At 62.8% G+C, this 21,622-nt stretch overlaps 2 protein-coding genes across 8 annotated transcripts in view; one reads left to right on the top strand and one right to left on the bottom strand.

Annotated features, from left to right (window-relative positions):
- The first annotated feature begins 2,362 nt into the window (after nt 1-2,362).
- Nucleotides 2,363-12,405, top strand: AMN (amnion associated transmembrane protein). Of its 6 annotated transcripts, XR_009184350.1 has the most exons (13): nt 2,363-2,457; nt 3,054-3,172; nt 3,439-3,483; nt 6,934-7,021; nt 7,814-8,031; nt 8,112-8,358; nt 8,437-8,519; nt 9,172-9,352; nt 9,423-9,612; nt 9,686-9,770; nt 11,268-11,470; nt 11,688-11,984; nt 12,138-12,405. XR_009184350.1 is itself a non-coding variant. In XM_058291292.2 (11 exons), the coding sequence occupies exons 1-11, from the start codon at nt 2,415-2,417 to the stop codon at nt 9,945-9,947; spliced, it is 1,404 nt and encodes a 467-aa protein (XP_058147275.1). In that variant the 5' UTR covers nt 2,363-2,414; the 3' UTR covers nt 9,948-10,048. The 6 variants fall into 6 exon arrangements, 4 of the variants coding, with proteins under 4 accessions (XP_058147275.1, XP_071069755.1, XP_058147269.1 ...); XR_009184352.1 differs by lacking the exon at nt 9,423-9,612; XM_058291292.2 differs by lacking the exons at nt 11,268-11,470; nt 11,688-11,984; nt 12,138-12,405 and adding an exon at nt 9,843-10,048.
- The window catches only part of CDC42BPB (CDC42 binding protein kinase beta), a 153,130-nt gene continuing 142,942 nt past the window's right edge, over nt 11,435-21,622 (bottom strand). For both annotated transcript variants that reach the window (XM_058291275.2, XM_058291279.2), the window contains exons 30-37: nt 20,957-21,553; nt 18,393-18,490; nt 18,237-18,321; nt 18,040-18,157; nt 17,838-17,955; nt 17,257-17,341; nt 17,086-17,156; nt 11,435-12,601 (exon numbers count right to left, since the gene is read on the bottom strand). In XM_058291275.2, coding sequence (XP_058147258.1) covers nt 12,470-12,601; nt 17,086-17,156; nt 17,257-17,341; nt 17,838-17,955; nt 18,040-18,157; nt 18,237-18,321; nt 18,393-18,490; nt 20,957-21,553 — 1,304 coding nt within the window. In that variant the 3' untranslated portion in view covers nt 11,435-12,469. The remainder of the gene's footprint in view (nt 12,602-17,085; nt 17,157-17,256; nt 17,342-17,837; nt 17,956-18,039; nt 18,158-18,236; nt 18,322-18,392; nt 18,491-20,956; nt 21,554-21,622) is intronic.

Raw genomic sequence — 21,622 nt, 5'->3', positions numbered from 1 at the left:
GTCAGTTTGTTTCCTCGGGGTCCAGCCGTCCCACCCACGGAGCCCCCTGCCCCCCTCAGGGCCGGGCACTTCTTAGAAAGGAGCCCCCAGCCTCTGGCCAGGCGCGCCCCCTCCCAGGCCAGCCAAGGCCAGTCCCCAGCCCCGGACAGACCCCCCTCCCTGCCCTGCCGCCAGCCTGCCAGGGCCCGCGCGAGGGCCGACCCGCGGGGCGCGTGCTCACCGTGCGCTCACGTCCTCGCTGCCAGGCGCGGGGCGGCGCCGGCGTCAGGGCGCCTCCCCCTTTGGGGGAAATACCTGGTGGGGGAGGCGAGCCAGAGGACAGGAGCGCCCGTGGGGAGAGACCAGGAAAGGCTGGGCCAGGGGAGGGCCGGGTGGCCGCGAGGGTGCGGCGCGGGGCCTCGTCGTCTCCCTGCTGTGGTCACTCATCCACCGTCCACTCATCCTGAAGCCAGCAGCCCACCCACTGTCCCTCTCCTTCAGCCACAACCAGTCAGTCGTCACCCACTCATCCCCCACATCCGCGGGCCACCCAGCCACTGTCCACCTACGTCTCTCCACGATTCCCAGCCCATCCCCTACGAGCTGATTCCCAGCCTCCCCACCACCAAAGAGTTCACAGTGTGCCAGCTACGAGGTGCGCACCCATCAGCTCATCTGCTCACCCCCTGCCACCCACCCCTCCCACCCCGATTCACCCACCACCCATCCATGTGCCCGATGCGGAGACCCATCCGCCTGGTGAAGCCACCCCAGCCCTCCACATCCCTCTCATCCATCTGCGACTGAGGACACCTGCCCCGAGCGTTCCCTCCCCAGCCACCATCCTCCGCCATCCGTCTACCCATTTACAACCCTCGCCTTCTGGGCTGTCCCCCATCCACCATCTTTTTCCGCCATTCGCTGACAATTCATTCAACCACTGACCGATTCCTCTGCCGTTTCATCTTATCTACCACCATCTACCCATCCATTCACCATCCCAGCTCCACAAACAGCACCCTATTTCTCACCTACCCACCATTTCTTCAACAAACCATTCACCCATATACATCCCATCAACATCTGCAGTTTATTTTTCACCCATCAGCCTTCCATCCATCCATTATCGGACCACCATTCATTTTCCCAGCACCCACCCACCCCATTATTTCCCTCCAACCAGCTATCATGCACCATCCTTTCAACAGCACCACCCACCACCCGCCCAGTTACCCAAACAGCATCCGTTCATCCACTGCCAGCTACCTACATTCATGTCACCCATTTCCTATTCATTTTCAGTTGTCCCTCCACAATTCACTGTCCTCTGTCCATCCGCCATCCATCCACTCACCACCCACCACCCACCTCCACCCTCCAACTCCACCATCCACCTCACCACCCACCGCTTCCCCCTTCTCCCATTCCCCCTCCACGACCCACCACCCACCTCGACTATCTGCCTCCACCACCCATCTCCACGCTCCACCGTCCACCACTCACCCCCCACCATCCTCCTTCCATTCTTTTCCATCTCCATCTCCACCACCCAGCATCCACCTCCACCCTCCTCCACCGTGCCACGTCCGCCGTCCACTTCCACCTTCAGCATGCTCCATCCAGCCAGTCACCTCTACCGGCCAGCTAGACGCCCTTGGCCAGTTTGTACCAAGCCGTCCTCCGTCATTCAGCCCACCATTTCACATCCGCCACGCAAGATCCTGACCCGTGTACTTACTCATCTACCACCCATCATGCACCACTCCCGGTCCACCCTCCCAGGATTACCATCCACTCACTTAATTACCCACCATCTCCCATCATTCATCCACTGAAAATAGAAATACCCTCCAGCCTCCACCGCAAACCATCCGCCCGCTATTAACCACTCACTCGCCATCCGCCACCCAACCATACACACTGCGTCAAACACGGTCCATCTGTCCAGCCTCTCTGCTGTTGTCCTTCTACAACCCACAACCCTCCATCAGCTCTGCACCCGCAAAGTCGTCTTTCTCGACCGTCCCCCCCCCCCCGAGCCACGCACCCCCCACCATGCCTCCTTCCAGCACCCAGCCAGCATGGGCGGCCTCCGTGCCAGGAGGCAGAAGGGGAGCCTCGTGGAGGGGCTGCCCAGCCCTCGGCGGGGCGGGTGAACGAGGGCAGCTGCAGGAGGGGGGCCCCGGGCCTGTGCGCGCCCCCCCCCCCCCCATTTCGTGGGGCAGGTCCGTCCTGCCGAGCGGCGCTTCCTGGGCAAGGCCAAGTCTGAAGGCCCAGGTGGGCGGGCGCGGGGGGAAGAGCCGGGAGGCGCCTCGGAGGCCCCGGGCGGGCCGCGGTGAACGTGTAGGCGGCCCTGGCGCCCCCCCCCCCCGCCCCGCCGGTCACGCGGCCCCGCGGGGCAAAGTCCGCGGGCGGCGAGGCCGGGTGCGGGCGCGATGGGCGCGCTGGGCCAGCTGCTGCTGTGGCTGCAGATCTGCGGTAACTCCGCGCGCGCTGGCGGGGCCGCCCAGGGTCCCCGACAGGCCGGGAGGCCGCGGTCCCTCCAGACCGCCGAGGCCCGGGCGGGAGGGCGGAGGGGCGGCGCCGCGGCCGGGGAGGCGCGGGCGGCGAGGCGGCCCCGGGGGGACCCTCGGGCGAAATGGGACCCTTCCGAGCCCCTCCGTAGAGCAGCCACCGCGCGCGCGGCTGCGGGGCCGCCACAGCCTGCCTCAGTTTCCCGGGCCCAGAGGGCACCCAGGCTCGCCTCCCCGGTGCCACCCGGCCCCCAGCGCCGGGGACCTGCCGCGTCCCGCTCCCCTCAGCTCCCCCGGGCCCCGCCCGCAGGCCCCCGCAGGCCCCCGCAGCCGAGCTCCGCGCTCCGCGCCCTCGCGGTGCGTCCCCGCAGCGGCCCCTCCCGCCGGGTCGGCTCCTCCGGGAGCCCCCCCCCGCCCACGCTGGGTCGGACGCGGCCCCCCGCCCTGTCCCTGCTGTCGCTGTCCGGCCCCGCGCTGTCCTCGGCTGCCGGCGCCCCCGGGCGGGCGTCCTGGAGGAGGGGGCGCTCATCCCCCGGGACACTCAGCCTCGCGCCCCCGCAGCGCCGGCCCGCGCCGCCTACAAGTTCTGGGTCCCGACCACGCACTTCGAGGCGGCCGCCAACTGGAGCCAGAACCGCACCCCGTGCGCGGGCGCCGCCGTCGAGTTCCCCGCGGACAAGGTGACGCGCGCCCCCGCTTCCCCCGCGCCCCGCCGCCCCCGCGCCCCTCCCCCCGCGGCCTCCCGCGCCCCCGCTTCCCCCGCCCCTCCCGCGCCCCCGCCCCTCCCGCGGCCCCGCCGCGCCCCCGCGCCCCGCCGCCCCCGCTTCCCCCGCGCCCCGCCGCCCCCGCGCCCCTCCCCCCGCGGCCTCCCGCGCCCCCGCTTCCCCCGCCCCTCCCGCGGCCCCCCCGCGCCCCCGCCGCCCCGCTGACGCCACCTCCCCCGCAGCTCGTGTCCGTCCTGGTGCGCGAAGGTCACGGCCTCTCGGACCTGGTGAGGCGCGGGCGGCGGCGCGGGGCCTCGAGACCCAGGCCCTCGGCTTGGGGGCTCCCCCGGGGGGTCGGGGACCAGGGCTGGTCGCGCAGCGCCAGGACAGGCTTCGGCCCCGCGGCAGTGGAGGGGGTCGCCTCCTGTCCCCTCGCCCTCCGCCCCGAAGGCGCCCGTGCGCCCCAAGGCTTGCGCCCCGGCCCCGCTGAGTCTCCGCGGGCACAGCCCTGGGGGCCGCTGTCTCCCCGAGGACTTCACGCAACACCGGTGCCCCGGGGAGTGGTGGGGATTACGGGGGAAGGGGCGCATGCCGGGGCGCCCCAGTGCAGTAAAGGCTCTGATAAGGTCTGTGGGGACGATGGCCGATGTCGCTGTTCACAGCAGGGTCAGCAAACTCCGGACCAAAGCCAGGCCCCGCGCCTGTGGTGAGGGAAGTTCTTTAACTTTTAAATGACTGGAAAACTTTTTTTAAAAGAACAGTATTTTGTGGCACGTGGAAAGTATATGAAACTCACATGTCAGTGTCCCTAAAGTTTTACAGGCGACCAGCCCCACCCACTCCCTTAGTATCATTTGCAGCTGCTCTGGCGCTACGAGGGCTACAAGGGCGGGTGGCAAAGCTGCCACACAGACCACACCGCCCGCCGAGCCCAAAACACGGGGGAGCTTCCCGCACCCATCTCCTGGGCTGCGGCGGTGAGGCTCCCGGCAGAGCCTGCGGCAGGCTGGGTGGGGTCGCTGCCGTCGCCTGCTGTCTCCCGAGTGGGGGGCAGAATGGGTGGGGGACTCTGTCTGGGGCTTTAGGGTTGGGAGCCAGGCCAGGTGCCCCCCCCCCCCTCGGCCCAAACTCCTGAAGGATCTGGGGGCCTCAGGCCTTAGTTTCTATCCTGAGGGTGGCTCAGTAGGTGCTTTTCAAAAGCAGCAGCAATTCTGAAGCCTGGGTCTTGCTCTGAGCGCTCTCTGCCGTTCCCTTGTCCCTTCTCCTGTTCTCAGGCCACCATCACGCTGTTCCGTGCAGCGACTCCGTGGTAGTCCTCAGAGCCAGTGGAGCCCCTCTTCTGTTTCAAGTCGACTTCTGTCTCATGGTGGTTGCAGATCATCCATTTTCTTGATTAGAGTCTTAAGATATTCCCCATATATTTTGTGCAGTATTGGCATTTTGAATGGTGCCCTATTTTTAAAAATTATATCCTTTAGTTGATTATTATTACAAATGAGAGTGCTTCCTCTTCTCTTTGGGTCCTAACCCCTATAGTTTCTTTTTCTTTCCTTATAGCATTGGCCAGGACCTCTACTAGTAGGTTAGGGAAGAAGTGGCAAAAGTGGGCAGCCTTTCCAACTTTCCTTTGTTAAAGAGAAGGCATTTCAAGTTTCTCCATTGAGTGTAATGTTTGCAGTGGGTTTTTGGTACATAAACTTCATCGAATGGTGGAAATTCTATTCTATGCCTAGTTTGCTAGCAGCTTTTTAAAAAATCATGAATAAGTTGTTGAACTTTAACATCTTTTTCTATTGAGATGTGCTTTTCCTCCTTTAGCATATTAATACATATTCTGAGGTTGAACCATCCTTGCAAGTCTGTTGTCCTCCTGGCAGCTTCCTGTGAGTTACTAAATTTGCCACTTTTTCAAAATACTGACCTACTTCTGTCATAACATACCAATTTTGCTGACACAAGGCTCTCCAATTCCATCTGATGGAACATCATCATATAAAAGGCCAGATTGGATGGCATGGCCCCTGGAGGTGTGATTGTCCCATGCACAGACTTGCCATCCTGCATTCTTGGGACTTGGCTCCTACTTAATCACTATTTTTTTATTTATTTGTTTTTTCCCCTTCATTTTTACTATTTTTTTTTTTTTAGTACGTTATTGGATCTTGTTAGCTAATATTTTGTGTAGGATTTTTGCACCTGCATTTATAATATGGGCCTATAATATTTCTTATTTTGCCTTGTCCTTCACTTGGTTTTGGAATCAAGATTACGCTGCCTCATAAAATGGACAGGGAGCTTTCACTCTTTTTCTGTTTTCTGGAATGACTTGTATAAGAAGGAATTAATTGTTTCTTGAGTTTAGTAGACCTCACCTGCAAAACAATTTGGATTAGGGTCTCTGGGAATAGGAGCTCTTCAACATTTTAATTTCTTGAAAGTTTACTGGTCTATTGTTTCTTCTGTCAAGAGAAGGCTTTTTTTTCCCCAGAAACTGATGAATTTCAAATTTCATAGTCCTGTGGATTTCTTAAGGGTTTCAATATCTTTCCTCTAACAATTAAGTTCTTTAGTGTTTGCCCTTTCCCACAACCACGATTTATTACAAGTTTTTAACTCTTTTTTTTTAATAAAGAGAACAGTACTTTTATTTACAAAGGTATTTATTTCTTCATCTCTGCTTCCCATAGCTCTTTGCAGCTTCTGGATTTGTTTCCCTTCTTACTTCCTCCAAACATGTTTTCAGTGTAGATCTTCCTGTGACAATCGCTCCGAAGCCTTTTTGGCCTAAGGATATTTCCATTATGCTCTCGCATTTGAATGACAGTATGGCCAGATAGAGAAATTTCTAGATCTAAGCTCTTTTCCTTTAATATTTAAAATGTTACTCTACTATCTTTATGCATCTATGTTGTTGCTCAGAAATCTGAATTTAATTTTTTTTTTCCTTCCTGGATAAGCTGTTCTTTCTGAAGTGATTAAAATGTTTTCTCTTTGATAGCCGTGAGTTTGCGATCACACTTCGAGGTGTGGAGATTCCTTATTTCCCTTGTCGACATTCAGTGAGACCGTCCAGATGTGGTTTTCTATCTTCAATTCTGGAAATTTTTCCTTCGCTGTTTTCCTTTTTTCCCCGAACCTGTCCTCTTCTCCCCGTCCCTCCTCCTGGGACTCTGGCACCTGCACTTCCGCTCCTCTCGGCCCCTCCCGCCCCCCGCGAGCGCCTCCTGGCGCTCGGCTTACCTGCTGCACTCTTCCCTGCCACGATCACTTTTTGCTTCTGTTTTCCTGCTTCACACCCCGAGGTCCCGCCTGTCTCCCGCGGCCCTTCCTCGTGCGGGCGAGCCCTCGGCCCCCGCCCTGCTCGCCCCGGCACCGCCCCGCCGGGCTGCGCGCCCTCGCCCCCCAGCGTGGCCTTCGCCTCCCCGGCGGCTTCTCGGGGTCTTGACGTCGTTCCTGGCGCCCGGAGCCCTCCTCGGGGTGCTCGGGAGGGCGGGCAGGCCCGCGGCGCGCCGCGTCCTGGGCTCAGCCCCTCCCCGGCCCCTGGCTGGGGGCCCCCGGCCCGCGCCCCGGCTCTCCTCCGAGCGCCGGCGCCTGCCGGTGCCTGCCGGGTCCCGCTCGCCGCGCCAGCCCAGGCAGGGGGAGGCGGCCGGCCCTCGCGGCGCACGGGCCGGGGGCGGGACGCTCCGGGGTCCTCGCCCGCCCACCGCGCGGAGTCGCCTCAACCGCGCCTCCCGTAGCTCCTGCCACTGGACGGGGAACTCGTCCTGGCCTCGGGGGCGGGATTCAGCGCCGCCGACACCAGCCTGGACGCGGACTGCGGCGCAGGTGAGGCCGGAGCGGGAGCCGGGCGAACCCCGCGGACAGCCCGGCGGGGCGGGGCCAAGGCGGGGGCGGGGCCAAGGCGGGGGGGGCCTGGTGGGGGCGGAGCCAAGCGGGGTTCGGCGGGGGAGGGCCAAGGCGGGAGGGCGGGACCGGCGCGACTGACGGGGCGGGGCCAAGACGGGAGGGGTTGGCTGACAGGACGCGGGCAGGACCAAGGTGGGGGGCGGGGCCAAGGAGGGAGGGGTGGCGGGCAGGACCAAGGCAGGGGGCGGAGCCAAGGCGGGGCGGGGCCAAATCGAGAGGGCGGGGCCGACGGGACGGGAGCCGGGCGAGTCCAGCAGAGGCCCCGGCGGGGGCGGGACCAAGATGGGAGGGCGGGGCCGGCGTGACTGATGGGGCGGGGCCAAGACGGGAGGGCGTGGCTGACGGAACGCGGGGCAGGACCAAGGTGTGGGGGCGGGGCCAAGACGTGAGGGCGGGGTCTGGTGGGGCGGGGCCAAGACGGGAGGGCGTGGCTGACGGGACGCGGACAGGACCAAGGTGGGGGCGGGGCCAAGGAGGGAGGGGGAGGGGCCGGCGGGACCAGGGCGTGACTGGCAGGATGGGGCCAAGACAGGAGGGCGGGGCCGGCGCGCCTGGCGGGGCGGGGCCAAGATGGGAGGGCATGGCTGACGGGACGCGGGCCAGGACCAAGGCGGGAGGGCGGGGCCAAGGCGGGAGGGCGGGGCCAGGACGTGGTCGGAGGGGCGTGGCCCGGCGGGGCCGGAGGGGGCTCAGGGACGCGCCCCTGCCCAGGCGCCCCCGCGCTCTTCCGGGACCCCGACCGCTTCTGGTGGCATGACCCGCTCCTGTGGCGCTCCGGGGACTCGGCGAGCGGCCTCTTCTCCGTGGACGCCGAGCGCGTGCCCTGCCGCCACGACGACGTCGTCTTCCCGCCCGACGCCGCCTTCCGCGTGGGCCTGGGCCCCGGCGCGCGCCCCGTGCGCGTGCGCAGCGTCTCCGCGCTGGGCCAGGTGAGGCGGCCGCGCGCCCGCGGGGGGCGCGGAGGGGCGGTCCCGCGCCTCACGCCCGCGCCCGCCGCCCGCGCCCGCAGACGTTCACGCGCGACGAGGACCTGGCCGCCTTCCTGGCGTCCCGCGCCGGCCGCCTGCGCTTCCACGGGCCGGGCGCGCTGCGCGTGGGGCCCGCGGCCTGCGCCGACCCCTCGGGCTGCGTGTGCGGCACCGCCGAGGCGCAGCCGTGGATCTGCGCCGCGCTGCTCCAGCCCCGCGGCGGCCGCTGCCCCCCGGCCGCCTGCCTCGACGCCCTCCGGCCCGTGGGGCAGTGCTGCGACCTCTGCGGTGAGCGGCCCGGCGCGCCCCGCCTGCTGCCCTGCGGGGCCCGGGCTCCTGGGCGCTGACCCCGCGTTCCCGCCGCAGGAGCGATCGTGACACTGACCCACGGCGCCGCCTTTGACCTGGAGCGGTACCGGGCGCGGCTCCTGCGCGCTTTCCTGGCCCTGGTAAGGGGCGGGAGGGCGCCAGCACGGCCCCCGCCTCGCTAACGCGACTGTCTCCCCCTCCTGCCCACTTCCTGTCCACCACCTACCCACCTGCCCACCTCCTGCCCGCCCCCTGCCCACCTGCCCGTCACTTGTCCACCTGTCTGTCCACTTCCTGCCCGTCTGCCCACCTCCTATCCACTTGCCCACCACCTGTTCACCTCCTACCCACCTCCTATTCACCTGCCCACCTCCTGCCCGCCCCCTGCCCACCTGCCCGTCACTTGTCCACCTGTCTGTCCACTTCCTGCCCGTCTGCCCACCTCCTGTCCACCTGCCCACCACCTGTTCACCTCCTACCCACCTCCTATTCACCTGCCCACCTCCTGCGCGTCCCCTGCCCACCTGCCCGTCCTGTCCACCTCCTGCCGATCTGCTACCTACTTGTCTGTCTCCTGCCCACCTGCCAGACCCCTGCCCCCCCGCCCCCCTACCCGTCCCCTTCCTGTCGCCTGTCCACCTCCTGCCCACCACCTGCCCACCTCCTGTCCACCTCCCGCCCATCTGCTATCCACCTGTCCATCTCCTGCCCACCACCTGCTCACTTCCTGCCCACCTGCCCGCCCCCTGTCCCTGCTCCCAGCGGCCAACTCTGTCGTCTCCCCCGGCCCAGCCTCAGTACCAGGGGCTGCGAGTGGCCATTTCCAAGGTGGCGCGCACGCCTCGATCCCGGGAGGCCGCGGCCCCCGAGGAGGCCGCCACGGAGATCCAGGTGGTGCTGGCGGAGGACGCGGCCGCGGCGGGCGGCGGCGGGCGGCTGGCCCGGGCCATCGTGGAGGACGCCGTCGAGCACGGTAACCGCCCGCGCCCCGCCCCGGCCCGGCCGCGCCCGGCGGGAGACTGAGGCCGGCCGCTCCGTTCCAGGCGAGGCCCTCGGGGTCCTGGCGGCGACCGTGCGGACGTCGGGCGCGCCGGCCGGGGGCGGCTCCGCGGCGGGGCTGGCCGGGCCGGGGCCCCGCGCGGGGCTGGCGGGCGGCGTGACGGCGGCGCTGCTGCTGCTGCTGCTGGCGCTGGCGCTGCTGCTGGCGCTGCTGCGCCGGGCGGGCAGGCTCAGGTGCGCCCAGGTACGCCGCGGGCCGGGCGGGGGCGGGGCCGCGGCGGCGGGCGTCACGCAGTGTCCCCCCCAGGTGGAGGCGGCGCGCGGAGGCGGCCCCCGCGGCGCCCCTGGGCTTCCACAACCCTGCGTTCCCGGCGGCGGGCGCGCAGGCGCAGGTGAGGGCGGGGCGGCCCCGGGGGAGGGGCGGGGAGGGGCGGGGCTCGCCCCTGACTCTGCGCCCCGCGCAGCCCCCGGCCGGGCCCCCCAGCCCGGCCCCGCGCGCGGCCGCCGGCAGCGCCAGCCGCAGCTACTTCGTCAACCCGCTGTTCGCCGGGGACGAGGCCGAGGCCTGACCCGCCGGGCTCCACCTGCCCGCCCCGGGCCCGCGGCGTCCTCCCTGCGCCACCCCAGCCGGGGCCAAGGGTAGCCTTGTCCAATAAAAGCGTGTCCTGCACCGCTGTCGCCTTGGACCACCGGCTCCGCATCCCGCCCCGCCGCCCGCGGTGAAGGCCGCGCAGGCAGCAAGGGTGGCAGGCCACACAGGAGGGGCGCGTCCCGGGCGCTGGGGGAGCAGGGCCCCGGGTGGTGGTTGCCCCCCCCCATGCCAGGGCAAGAGGACCCTGCCTTCGCCGGCCCCCCGGGCACCCGGGAGGCTGCCAGCGCTGCAAGGCCAGACCCAAGGAGCTCAGGCGGGGAGGGGTCAGGGCTCGCGCCTGGTCAGGCCCAGCCAGCACTTCCCAGGCCCGGCGACCACCGGGTGCACGGACAATGTGTCCACACAAGTGACGCACCGTCTTAACTGGAACCCCGACACGAGCATTTGCCTAACCACCACCAAGGCCCCGCCCACCCCAGGGTGCTGGCTCGCGGGGTCTTGGCTGTGGGTCCTGGGGTCTTGGCTGTGGGTCCTGGCGTAGCAACCCCTGGCCCGACGGCCCCGGGGTGCCCCGTTGTGTGCCTTTATCCTCGTGACGGCCTCCTGAGGCCCAGGTCTCAAGCTGACCCCAAAGTTCCAGCTGCCCACCGCTCCCCACGGCCCTTCACCAGACCCAGCCCTGCTTTGTCTAGCTTGTCCCGCCGTCTCCCTGTTGCACCTCCCCGTGGAGGCTGCCAGGACAAGTGCGCCCCTCTGCCCCCTCACGGTGGGTGTGGAGCCTGAGGTTTGTCTCTGCACCCCTGGCCGGGCATGCCGGGGCGCCAGGGGCTCTGTGCCCGGGGCCGGCACCGTGAAGCCATTGCTTCCGTCCGTGCTCGGCGCCGGGCGCCTCCCCACTTTGCACCAGCTTGTCCTCGCACCCCATACGGTGCGGCCAGCTCCCTCGATGCACTGAGAACTAGCTTAGTGGAGGACCCTGCAGGCAGACCCCTCGGCCCCTGCACGTAGCCCCCACCACCCCCAAGCTGCCCTCCCCCTGCAGGGCTCTGGCCTCCCCTGTCCTGGGAAGGTGTGCCAGGGCCCTTGTGTGGGGCCCTCACTTCTGGCCTGGACGGTGCTAATGAGGACAGAGGAGCCCACCCGCCTGCGTTCCTCCTTGGGGCCTGGGGTAGGCCCCCTGGAGGGCTCCCACTGTGCTTAGGCTGAGAGCCAACCTCCGGGCAGGGCGGCCTGCTTCCCAGAAACCTGGTTGCAACACAGCCGGGTCCCCCTCCTTTTCCTCCCCCCTCCCCCCCAGTCCCCCCCTCCCTTTCCCCCCCTGGGTCCCCTCCCCCTGCCCCTTCCCAGCCCCCCGCGCACAGGCTGCCACACGGAGTCCCAGCACTTGAGTCCTTAGTCGGAGCCTGGGCAGCTCCAGGCCGGGCTCAGGGCGCCACATCATCACACACCGAGACAAGGCGCCGAGAACGTTAAAACAGCCGTCTTTTGCTTTATTGACAGGTAAATTGTTCAAAAATGTCCTCACGATTCAATAATTACAAAGACTCAGACTTACATTAAAAAAGTAAAACCCAGATGCCCCAGCAGGTGCCAGCCCCAGCAGAGGCCCGGGGGGGGGGGCGGTGGGGCGGCAGGTGCTGGGGGGACACACGGGGCCCAGGCCCGACGGTGCCACGTCACTCAGTGCCGACTCACGGGAAGTGCATGTCCCCTGCAGCATGCGGAGGACGCCACCCAGCAGGAGGAGGTGGCGCGGGTGGTGCCAGCGCTGAGCAAGGGACGACGCGCTGTGTCTGCTGGCCGCGCTCGAGGCCTCTAGTGATGGAGGGCCATGGGCCCGACGCGGGACGCACGGTGGCCAAGACACGGAGTGTGGTTCACACGTGGCGGGTGCTGGGCAGGGCCCACTCCCTGGGCTCTGGCCACCAGTGGGCCCTGGATCTGCCTGCGCTGGCTGCGGAAGCAGGGGATGCAGGAGGAAGCGCCGCGCTGGCCTTCACGGCTGGGGACACTGGTGAGACTCGGGACAGTGACGGGGACCCAGGATGGGGGGGGGGCACGGCAATGGGCATGAAGCTCGGCAGAAAGACTCCTGCGCGAACAGCGACAGCTCCGTGAGGGAAGAAGCCACCACCAGCCTCTGCCTGCTCTGCCTTCCAAATTCCAGAGGCGGAGCCGGCATCCTCCTGCGTCCTGGGAAGCACCTCCAGGCACCAGGAGAGGAGGCCTGAGGGGTCCCTGCCAGGGAGGCCAGTTGGTGCGGCGCAGGCCCGCAACGTCTCGCCTCGCCTGGACAGGACAGGAGCGGTGAGGTGCCGGCCCTTCATGTGCAAACGGAACAGTGTCGCCTCCCGGCTGTGCGGGCGGTGGGGCTGGTGTCCCGCCGCCAACAATAGAGATCATTATTATAATAAAGATTTGTCTTCATCTCTGTATCTACAAGTCGAGTCTCCGTTTCCTGGACACCCTGACCCAGCGCCCGCCGGCTCTGCCGCAGCCTCAGGCGTCACAGGCCGGCGGCTCGAGGCCCTCGAGGGGCTGCTGGCTCCTGTGGGGGGAGGTGGGGCTCGGGGGGCCACTGGGGTTGGAGCTGTTAGACGGGGTCGAGTGCTTGGTGGAGTCCGAGTCCGGCTGGCAAAACAAGGAAGGGCCGGGTGAGAACCAGCCGCCTGCCTGCGCGGGCGATGCTCGCACCCGTGCCCGGGACGCACTTCTGCCCCCCTCGGCCACCAACCCTTGACACCCAGGGGAGCAGAGCAGGCTGCCCGCCCACGAGGGGAGTGTGGGGGGCAGATGTGGCAACTGCTCCCTTCCTTTCTTCTTAAACGAATATACGCTCTCCACACAACAGTTCACCTGGTCCTGGATTTTGCTTGTGAGAGATCATAAAACCCAAGGTTCGACCCCACAAATGACTTACTAAATTTCTAAAAGGAAAACGGGAAACAGATGTGGTTCAAGCAGGTGGGCACTTGCCTACCACATGGGAGGTCCCGGGTTCAGTTCCCAGTGCCTCCTAAAGAAGACAAGACAGTGAGCTGATGCAACAAAGAGATATAATGAGGAACACAAAGAGACACAACATGCAAGGAGCAGAGGTGGCTCAAGCAATTGGCCACGTCCCACCCACATGGGAGGTTCCTGGGTTCAGTTCCCAGTGCCTCCTTAAAAAACCCCAAAAAACAAGCACACAATGAACAGCAGATAGCAAGCATAGTTGGGCACCTGCCTCCCACATGGGAGGTCCCAGTGCCTCCTAAAAAGATGAGTATATAGTGAGCTGGCACAGCGAGCTTACAGAAGAGGGAGCCATCTGGGGAGGGGGGGACTAAAGAGACAATCAAGGCAAGTGGACTTGGCCCAGTGGTCAGGGCGTCCGTCTACCACATGGGAGATCCGCAGCTCAAACCCTGGGCCCCCTGACCCGTGTGATGAGCTGGCCCATACGCAGTGCTGATGTGCGCAACGAATGCCATGCCACGCAGGGGTGTCCCCGCGTAGGGGAGCCCCACACACAAGGAGTGCGCCCCATAAGGAGAGCTGCCCAGCACCAAAGAAAGTGCAACCTGCCCAGGAATGGCATCGCACACATGGAGAGCTGACACAAGAAGATGACGCAACAGAAAGAGACACAGATTCCCAGTGCCACTGACAACAACAGAGGCGGACAAAGAAGAACACACAGCAAACAGACACAGAGAACAGACAACTGGAGTGGGCTGGGGGGGGGAAGGGGAGAGAAATAAATAAATCTTAAAAAAAAAAAAAAAAAGACAATCGATAAAACCAAAAGTTGGTTATTTGAAAAGATCAATAAAATCGACAAACTTTTAGCCAGACTGACTGAAAAAACAACACAAGTCAAGTCAGGGAGGAAAATGGGGACATACTGACCTTTCAGACATAAGAAGGATTTTAAGAGAATACTTTCAAAAACCAGATGAAACAGACAAATTCCTAGAAAAGTACAAATTACATAATCTGACACAAGAAGATATAAAAGACCAAAAACAAGCAAAGGGAATGAATCAGTAATCAAAGTCCTCCCAACAAAGACAAGTGCAGGACTAGATGGTGTCACTGCTGAATCCCACCACACCTTCCAAATTAGAAAGCCAGTCACTTCCTAAATCATCCTGTGAGGCCAAATTACCCTTGTACCAGAGCCAGAAAAAGCACAAGAAAAGAAACATTCAGGGCAATATCCCTTCTGATACACACATGCCCTCTCGTGTATTCAGCCCTGGGGAGAAGTGGTGCCTGACTGAGAGGGGGAAGAGCCTTCACTGCTGACCCCATTTTTAAAAATCAGTCAAATTCCGATAGAGGGACATCCATGTAGTAACTGTCCTGGACTTTCCAAAGCCCTCTTGATGCCATGGCAGATGAGAAAACCGGGCACAGACGAAAAATGAGCAAGACCCGACACAGTGCAACCCACAGTTCTCGGCTGGGTTCTGGGTTTAAGAGCCCTCCAGAGGACATGGTCAAGGCAACCCGGTTTGGGTCTGAACATGACAATGGACGAGAGTGGGAGCTGACCGGGGCGGCAGGCAGGAGGTCCCCCACCCCAATCAAACAAGGTAAAAGGAGTTAGTAGAGTGTATTTGGGTGGTGGTTCTATTATTCTTGTAACTTTTCTGGAAGCCAAACATTTGAGAGGGAAAAAGACCTCCCCCTAAAAGTCCCTGACCTCAGCCATTCTGAGGGGGGTGGGATAATCTCCAAACATCAGGTAGACACAATCCCTGTGCTGTGGCACCAAGAGCTGCAAGACGCCCCAGCTCTGTGCGTGAGGCTGCTGGCCTTGGACACAAAGCTTGCCAAGGGAGGCACAGAAGAAGAAAGACAAGTGTCGATTTTATGCATAAACGTCGGTGCAGACATTGTCAATAAAATGATCACAGATGCAATCTTGACGTATGAAAGGAATGCCACACTGAGATCGAGGAGGGCTTACTCTAAGGATGCAGAGTCCTACTCCTCTAGCAGGACATGGAAAAAATCCATGAAGGTCCCTTTGGAAAATGTTAAAAAAGTATCTGCTTGATATTCATCGCCCTTTCCTTATTGCAAACTCTTACCAAGGTGGGAAGAGAAAACCTTCCTTGGCCAGGAGGATGGTGTTGCCCAGAAATGCCACCTACCGGGGGCCTTCGGGGTGAAGGCCAGGCCGGAGCAGAAGCAGCTCAGACCCTAGTCGCTCCTCGTCAAGGAGCCCAGCCAGGGGCCCAAGAGGCAAAGCACCAGACACGCAGGGTCAAGAGACCAAGTGCCCAAGCTGCCCCCACACTCCACGGCCAGGGACTGAATTCTGGAGCCATCGAAGCCATCGGGTGGCGAGATACAACACACCAGAAGCCGCTCGCCGGTGTGGACGGGGCGGCAGATCACATTCGACTCACAATATCAAGAAAACCTGAAGCTCCTGCGGGGCCAGTAACGCCTGTGCGGGACCCGAGGGAGCCCCTCCTGGCGAGACGGTGCCGCACGGGGTGGAAGGTCGAGGTGGGGAGTGCTCCCCAAGTTAACCGAACATTCTCAGCAACCCCCATAAAATCTCAACACTAATTTTTACTTTTTCGTTATGGAGTCAACAAACCAGTTTTAAAATTTATCTCAAGGAGAAAAACAATAAGAAATTTCTAAACAAGATGAATATAGAGAGAAAGATGCTCCGCCAGACTCAACCCACGGCAGGTGGCATGGGCACAGGGCAGGAGCGCCCAAGTCGAGCGTGTCAGGACGAGCGCGCCGGGAGGAGGGACGCCAGGGGTGCGGAGGGCGGCCCGCTGCGGAAGGCAAGCCACCGGGGCCCTCACAGGCGCCCTCTTGTCTCTCTCTCACGCACGCTTTCTCCAGATGCACAGAGCACCCCAAGCACAAAAGAAACCCTTACAAAGCACTTGAATAGAAGACACGAGCCGATTTATTATCCTAAGCAGGAAAAGACCCTCAAAGCCATACTGAGAAAGACAGAGTGGACTAGAGAAAAAAACTGCCCAATAAAGCACCCATCAACAAAATTACGAAACAGAATTAAGCGGTTAGTGAAACTGGAAAAATACTTGCAACAGACAATACCCTTAACTGAAGAGTCCTCACAGTCGTGAGGTGGATCCGACAGAACAGAGAAAAGCACGTGCCCTTCCCAGGCAAGAACCAGCGCCACTTCCCGGCGACGTCCACCCAGGAGCCAGGCCCGTGCCCATGCGCGCCAGCTGCCGCGCAGGCCTGCACCCCAAGGCCGAGGGAGCTGGCCAGAGCTGGCATGCCCGTGCGCCCTGCTGGGGGTCCCACTGCGCCCCCCCCCCCAGGGCCGCCCTGCTCCCACAGGGCGCGCTCAGCTCCCGGACCAGCACCTGTCCTCGTGTGTGAGCACGGGAGGCACAGCGAGGTGCACCCTGGAGGACGGGTGGCGCAGACAAGCCCGCCCAGGCGCCTGTGGCAGGTGCTTCCTCACCGTGGACCCTGCCCTCTGCCACGGCCAGGAGGGGAGCAGGGGGACTGAGAGGCTGCACAAGCCCACTGTGCTTTCAAGAGAAAGCAACGAGCTGCACGTCACGTTGAAACAGCTATAGCAAGGCAGGGAAGTCGAGGAGGGAGGGTGGCCTCCGGGGAGGAGCGGCTGGAGCTTTCGGCCTTCACTTCCCAGGCGTGAGCACAACTGTCTCGCTCCCCACAACGTGGAGGCTGCAGGGCCCCTGGAGTCGGGCTGGCCGAGCTCTGGGTGGTGCCCCCAACAAGGGAATGGGGGTACTTGGCGGGGGCAGGGAGGCAGGTATGGGCGAGAGGGGCCTGGAGGGCCGGGGCCAGGCTCTGGGGGCAGCTCTCGTCTGGAGGGGCTCGGCGGATCTCTCCCCCCATGGACTCCAGGCCGCTGCCCCCTGGCCCTCGTCCTTGTCCTGTCAGCACAGGCAGCAGAGCTCAGAGGGGAGCTCCCAAGGTGTGGGGGCAGAGCTCGGGGGGGGGGCTCAAGGTGTGGGGGCAGTGCCCGGCCCCGGCCACCCGGCTACTGCTCCCCGCGCCCCTCCTTCCGCGCCCGGGCAACACGAGGCAGACGAAGCCCCTTTCTCGGGCCCACGGCCGCCTCCCTGGGCTCTGGCAAGCCTTACCTCCCTGTCCAGGTCCTGGTCGGGGTCTGACGTGCTCCGCAGAGGCACGGCCGCTCCGGGCTCCACCCCACCTGCAGAATAAGTGCCGCTTTGTCTTCTGTAAACCATTGCCCGGCGCCCTGTCCTCTGGAGGCCCCCCGCGCGGGGCCGCACCGGCCGGGCTCTGCGTACCTGACGAGGGCCATGAGACGTACGGCTTGGTCCTGGCTGGGGGCTGCCGGGCCAGGGCTGCGGGCACGGGGCCAGGCCGCTCCTCCTGCGGGCAGAGAGGGCGACACTGAGCAGCTCGCCGAGCCGCTTGGGCTGGGGCAGGCAGAGGTCTGAGCACCGCGGGGGCGAGGCGGAGGCTCGGGAGCCGGGAGCCCAGCGCTCCTCAGACGGTGGGGCGGGCCCTCTGGCCCAGCAGCAGGGCAGTTCTGAGCTAGGAACTGGCAGAAGCAATTTCAGGCCCATCAAATTCAAGAGAGAACCTATTTCTTAAAATGAAGAAGAGAGATAAAAGGGAAGTGACTGGCTGACAGCTGACAGCTGGAAGCAGTGACCACTAATGGACACGACGCCCGTCCCGCCTGAGGAGGGGCCGCGGCCAAGGCAGGCCCACGCCTGTGTCGAGGAGAAGCAGTTCTGGGGTCAGCGGAGCCCAGGTGTGCGGGTCGCAGCCCGTGCCGAGGGGCCTGCTGTCCGTGGGGACAGGGAAGGACAGGATAGAATTGAGTGGAGCCCCCGGGCCGGGGCGCCGCAGCGGGACCCACCAGGGGGAGGTCCATGAGGACCTGCATGCCGTCGCCCGGCCCCATGTGGGCCACGTGGTTGAAGTTGGTCGGGTTGGATATCATTTTGGATCTCAGTTCTGGGTCTCGGAGCATCTCTCTGGGGAGAAGAAAACCCGTTTGAGATTCCCGGCTCCGGCGCCAACACCTGCCGCGAGGGCCCGGGCAGGCGGGCCGCGCTCACCGCCTCTGCTGCAAGCGCTCCTCCTCGGGGACCTTGAAGACGAAGCGCCTCTTGCTCCTCGTCCGCAGCATCTGCTTCTTGCTGTTATCCGAGGTATCGGGCACGTTGAGCAGGGCCCCTGCGGGAGGCACGAGTAGCACCAGGACCCGTGCCGCGCTGCGCCCGCCACCCGCCAGGGGAGGTCCGAGGAGGCCTACCAGAGGGCTTGCTCTTGAAGTAGAGCAGGCGCGGGGGCTCGCAGCTGAGGAGGTTGAGGCTGCCCTCGGCGTTCAGGGGTCTTATCTGCACAGGGAACCAGAGGAGGATGAGACCCCGCGGCCGGCACGGCAAACCCCGCGCAGCCCCCGCCGTACCTTCCGCAGGCCGATGGTCTGCACCCACTCCATGGTGTCCACGTCGAAGACGTCCACGCCGTACTCGCTGTACACGGTGACGTGGGAGGCGCTGCAACCTGGCACAGAGCAGAGCGGGTGAGCCCAGGGCTGCGGGCCGGCGGCGGCACCCGGGGCCCAACGTGCCGGGTACACGGGGCTACGAGCGGGTCCAGCCGCCTGTCCTCATACGCCCACTCAGAACCCACCTCCCGCGCCGAGTTCGAACCACGACAACCACACACGCACGGACGTTCCACCGCCACTTCTGTCACTAAGAGACAGTCTTTCATTTAGGGGAGTGTCGGGTTTTTTCTATCTGATCGCATCATCTGGCACGTCCTTTGCCACACGGGGCCTGCGCCTCTCCGCGCCCCGCAGGTCTGGGGTGACTTTCTTTCTTTCTCTTTCTTTTTTTTAACCAGGAGGCCCTGGGTTCTCCATGTGGTAAACGGGAGCTCAACTGCTTGAGCCACAGCCACTTTCCTGAAATGCTGTTAAAAAATTGTAGTAGAGATGGTGAAGATGACTTTTAAGAGATAGTTATCTTTTCCACTTAGGTTTCTTCTAATAAGTGACTGTTAATCAAAGCTTACTAATTAGACTCAGCTCTTTTAAAATTCGAACAGGGCTGCCAGGTCGGTGAGCTGGGCTGCCTGGCCCCTGTCCACTGCAGGCCACAGTGCGCTGCCGCACAGCGACACGAGTGGCTCTCAGCTCAGACGTGAGGCCAAGGCTGCAGGTGCCGTGGCTGCAGAGGTCTAGGGCACTCCGCACACTTAGAGCTGCAATAAGAAAAACACCTGGCGTGTCTGCAGGAGAGAGCGGCAGTGGGTGTCCACTCCCATCACCCTGCCAGGGAGACGGCTGGGGTGGCCGAGGGCGCTGACACGCCCGGCCTGGAGCAGGAGGGGGAGCAGGTGAGGCTCCCGCTCAGCCCTGGTCCTCACAGCCTGCAGGGTGAAGATCAACCTTTACTGTACCACATTTCACTAAGTGAAGAGGAATTTTCAACAAGTTTCCGTTATGCTTCCGCTGCAGATTCCAAACTGGCTGCACAAACAACCCTTTTCTTCCGAAAATGGAAAAGATAATAAGACAGGATTTGGGAAGTAGATAAAAGATTGATGAAACTGGTCACCAAATAGCCTCCAAAGTGACATTTCAACTACAGCCGCGAGGGCAATCAGCTGACCCTGAAGGAACTTTCTAAGGAAAGCTCTCCACAGGGAACGGTGGGGCAGCTCCTTTAACTGCTGTGAAAGAGGGGTTTCCTGAGCGAGGCGCTGAAAGAAACCTGTGATGTGCTGCTAACTGACGAACAGCCAGGTCTAGTCTAAAGAAAGGTGCAAGCAGGAATCGTGGGAGGAACACAGCCCCGGAGCCTGGTGCCTGAGGCGCAGCCTGGCCTCTGATGCGGTGAGCCGAGCACTGCCAGCTCTGAGGCCTCAGCCTCTTCCCGGGAAACAGGGCTGGTCACCGCCTTAAGGAGTGGGGGGGCACCCGTACAGGAGGTGGGGACGTCACCGTCGCCCTGAGCGACTGGGTTCTTCTTGACACTACAAGTTTCAAAACCTCAAGTTCTAGATGAAGATACCTTGTAGGCAGCACTCCTGGGTGGCTGTGAGGCCATTTCTGAGCTGGCTGCCAGTGAGGACAGGGGTCTCCTGGCAACATGACCAGTCCCCTTTCCCGCTGGGTCTGCCCAGCAGCCCCTAGCCTGCCCACGCCCCTGCAGGCAGAAGGGGGGCCTCCCTGGCCTGCCTGGGGCTCCTGGGCCCACCCCCACAGGCACCTGGCTGCCTGCACTGAGGCCAGAGCTGAAACAGGCAAAGGTATTACTTGTAGGAAATTAAAGAAACCTTTGCCCCCACAAGTCTGTTTCAGAATCAGTTTCGGAATCCTCCACTGCTCAGGGCTTTCCAGCTGGCTGGGTGCTGACTCAGCCAACGGGCTGGCATCCCAGGAAGGGCCTTTCACAAATGAGTGGGGCAGGCTGGGTGGGCAGTGCCGGCAGCAGGTGCAGCCTCCAGAGGTCTCACGCCCTGAGAGGCGTTTAACAGGAACGAGCAAGCCCCGCTGCTTCCCACACAGCATCCAGCACTCTAAGAACAATACCTGCTCAAGGGGGGACTCTGACCTGGACACTGTAGCTCCTTTTTTTCTGGCCGCTAGAAACCTTTAGCTTATGGTTGTGTGTATATTTCTAAGTTATCAAAAGGAATGCCTTTAAAAAAGGAAATGCTGGGTACTTTTTAAAAAACCAAGCCTTCTGCCCAAAGGCCTCCAAACCTTGGGGGTTCTTTGGCTGAGGGGCCTGCTCAGAGAATGAGCCTCCTGCTCCCTGGCGCTGCCCTGCAAGCCCCCCAGCTTGTCTGGGATCCCACACCTGGGCCCCGTTTTCTACGGCAGAGGAGTGTGTGCCCCGCCCCCACCGGCTGTGTACTGCTCAGCTGAGGACTGGAGGGCGGCCAGAGCCAAGGACACATGCTGACTGCCCGTGTGAAAGCAGCCACGGCGGTGGCAACAGAAAAACATATACATACTACAGGCGACAGGAGCTGCAGGCCACATGAGCTCCTGCACGCGTGACCGCCGGCCTTGCGCGTCCACGTACAATCCCATATGGCTGAAGCAAAGCAGGTATTCCTCATTTTTGAGCTCCACAGCACAAAGGGCATCAAAAGACTGCTGTGAGAGGAACGTAAGTGAGGGGTCATTGGGATTTACCAGGTTGAGGGATTGCCCGTCCCCCTGGATGCTCAAGAGAGAGAACCCAGAGGGGCAGCCAACACAGAGCTTGTCCTTGAACACAGCCATCCACTGCACTGTCCCTGGAGCCACCAACTCAGTGAGCTTTCTGTGGAAAGGCTTAGTTCTGTGAAGCTCGTAGCAAAGGATCAGCCGTTTCACGGCCACAAACAGACAGGTCGAGGCGCTCTTCCTCAGCGCGGCAGTTGCTATGAGCTGACAGCCTTTTGTTTCTGGAAGCTTGATGTCAGTGTGGCCTTCTGCCCCGTCCAAGCAGGACCACGGGCAGAGATGCACGTGGTGATTCCGGCCGCAGAGGAGGACGACGATGCTCTCCTTGGGCGCCAGCTCGATCTGGTACACTTTCTTGCAGTCGGCAGCACGGACGATGACTGCAGCAGGGAGACAAGGCATGAGGCTGGAGGCAGGGACTGCAGCCGGGGCTCTGGGCAGGGCTCCGC

Source organism: Dasypus novemcinctus, chromosome 3, assembly GCF_030445035.2.
Source record: "Dasypus novemcinctus isolate mDasNov1 chromosome 3, mDasNov1.1.hap2, whole genome shotgun sequence".
NCBI lineage: Eukaryota > Metazoa > Chordata > Mammalia > Cingulata > Dasypodidae > Dasypus > Dasypus novemcinctus.
This window is presented reverse-complemented; position numbering and strand designations above follow the sequence as displayed.

What these genes read in the sequence shown, in the direction of transcription:
- AMN (XM_058291286.2), top strand. Translation starts at nt 2,415, where the DNA reads ATGGGCGCGCTGGGCCAGCTGCTGCTGTGGCTGCAGATCTGCG. An exon ending in GCTGTGGCTGCAGATCTGCG is followed by an intron (nt 2,458 to 3,053) that starts GTAACTCCGCGC and finishes GCGCCCCCGCAG; the next exon opens with CGCCGGCCCGCGCCGCCTAC. An exon ending in CGCCGGGCGGGCAGGCTCAG is followed by an intron (nt 9,613 to 9,685) that starts GTGCGCCCAGGT and finishes TGTCCCCCCCAG; the next exon opens with GTGGAGGCGGCGCGCGGAGG.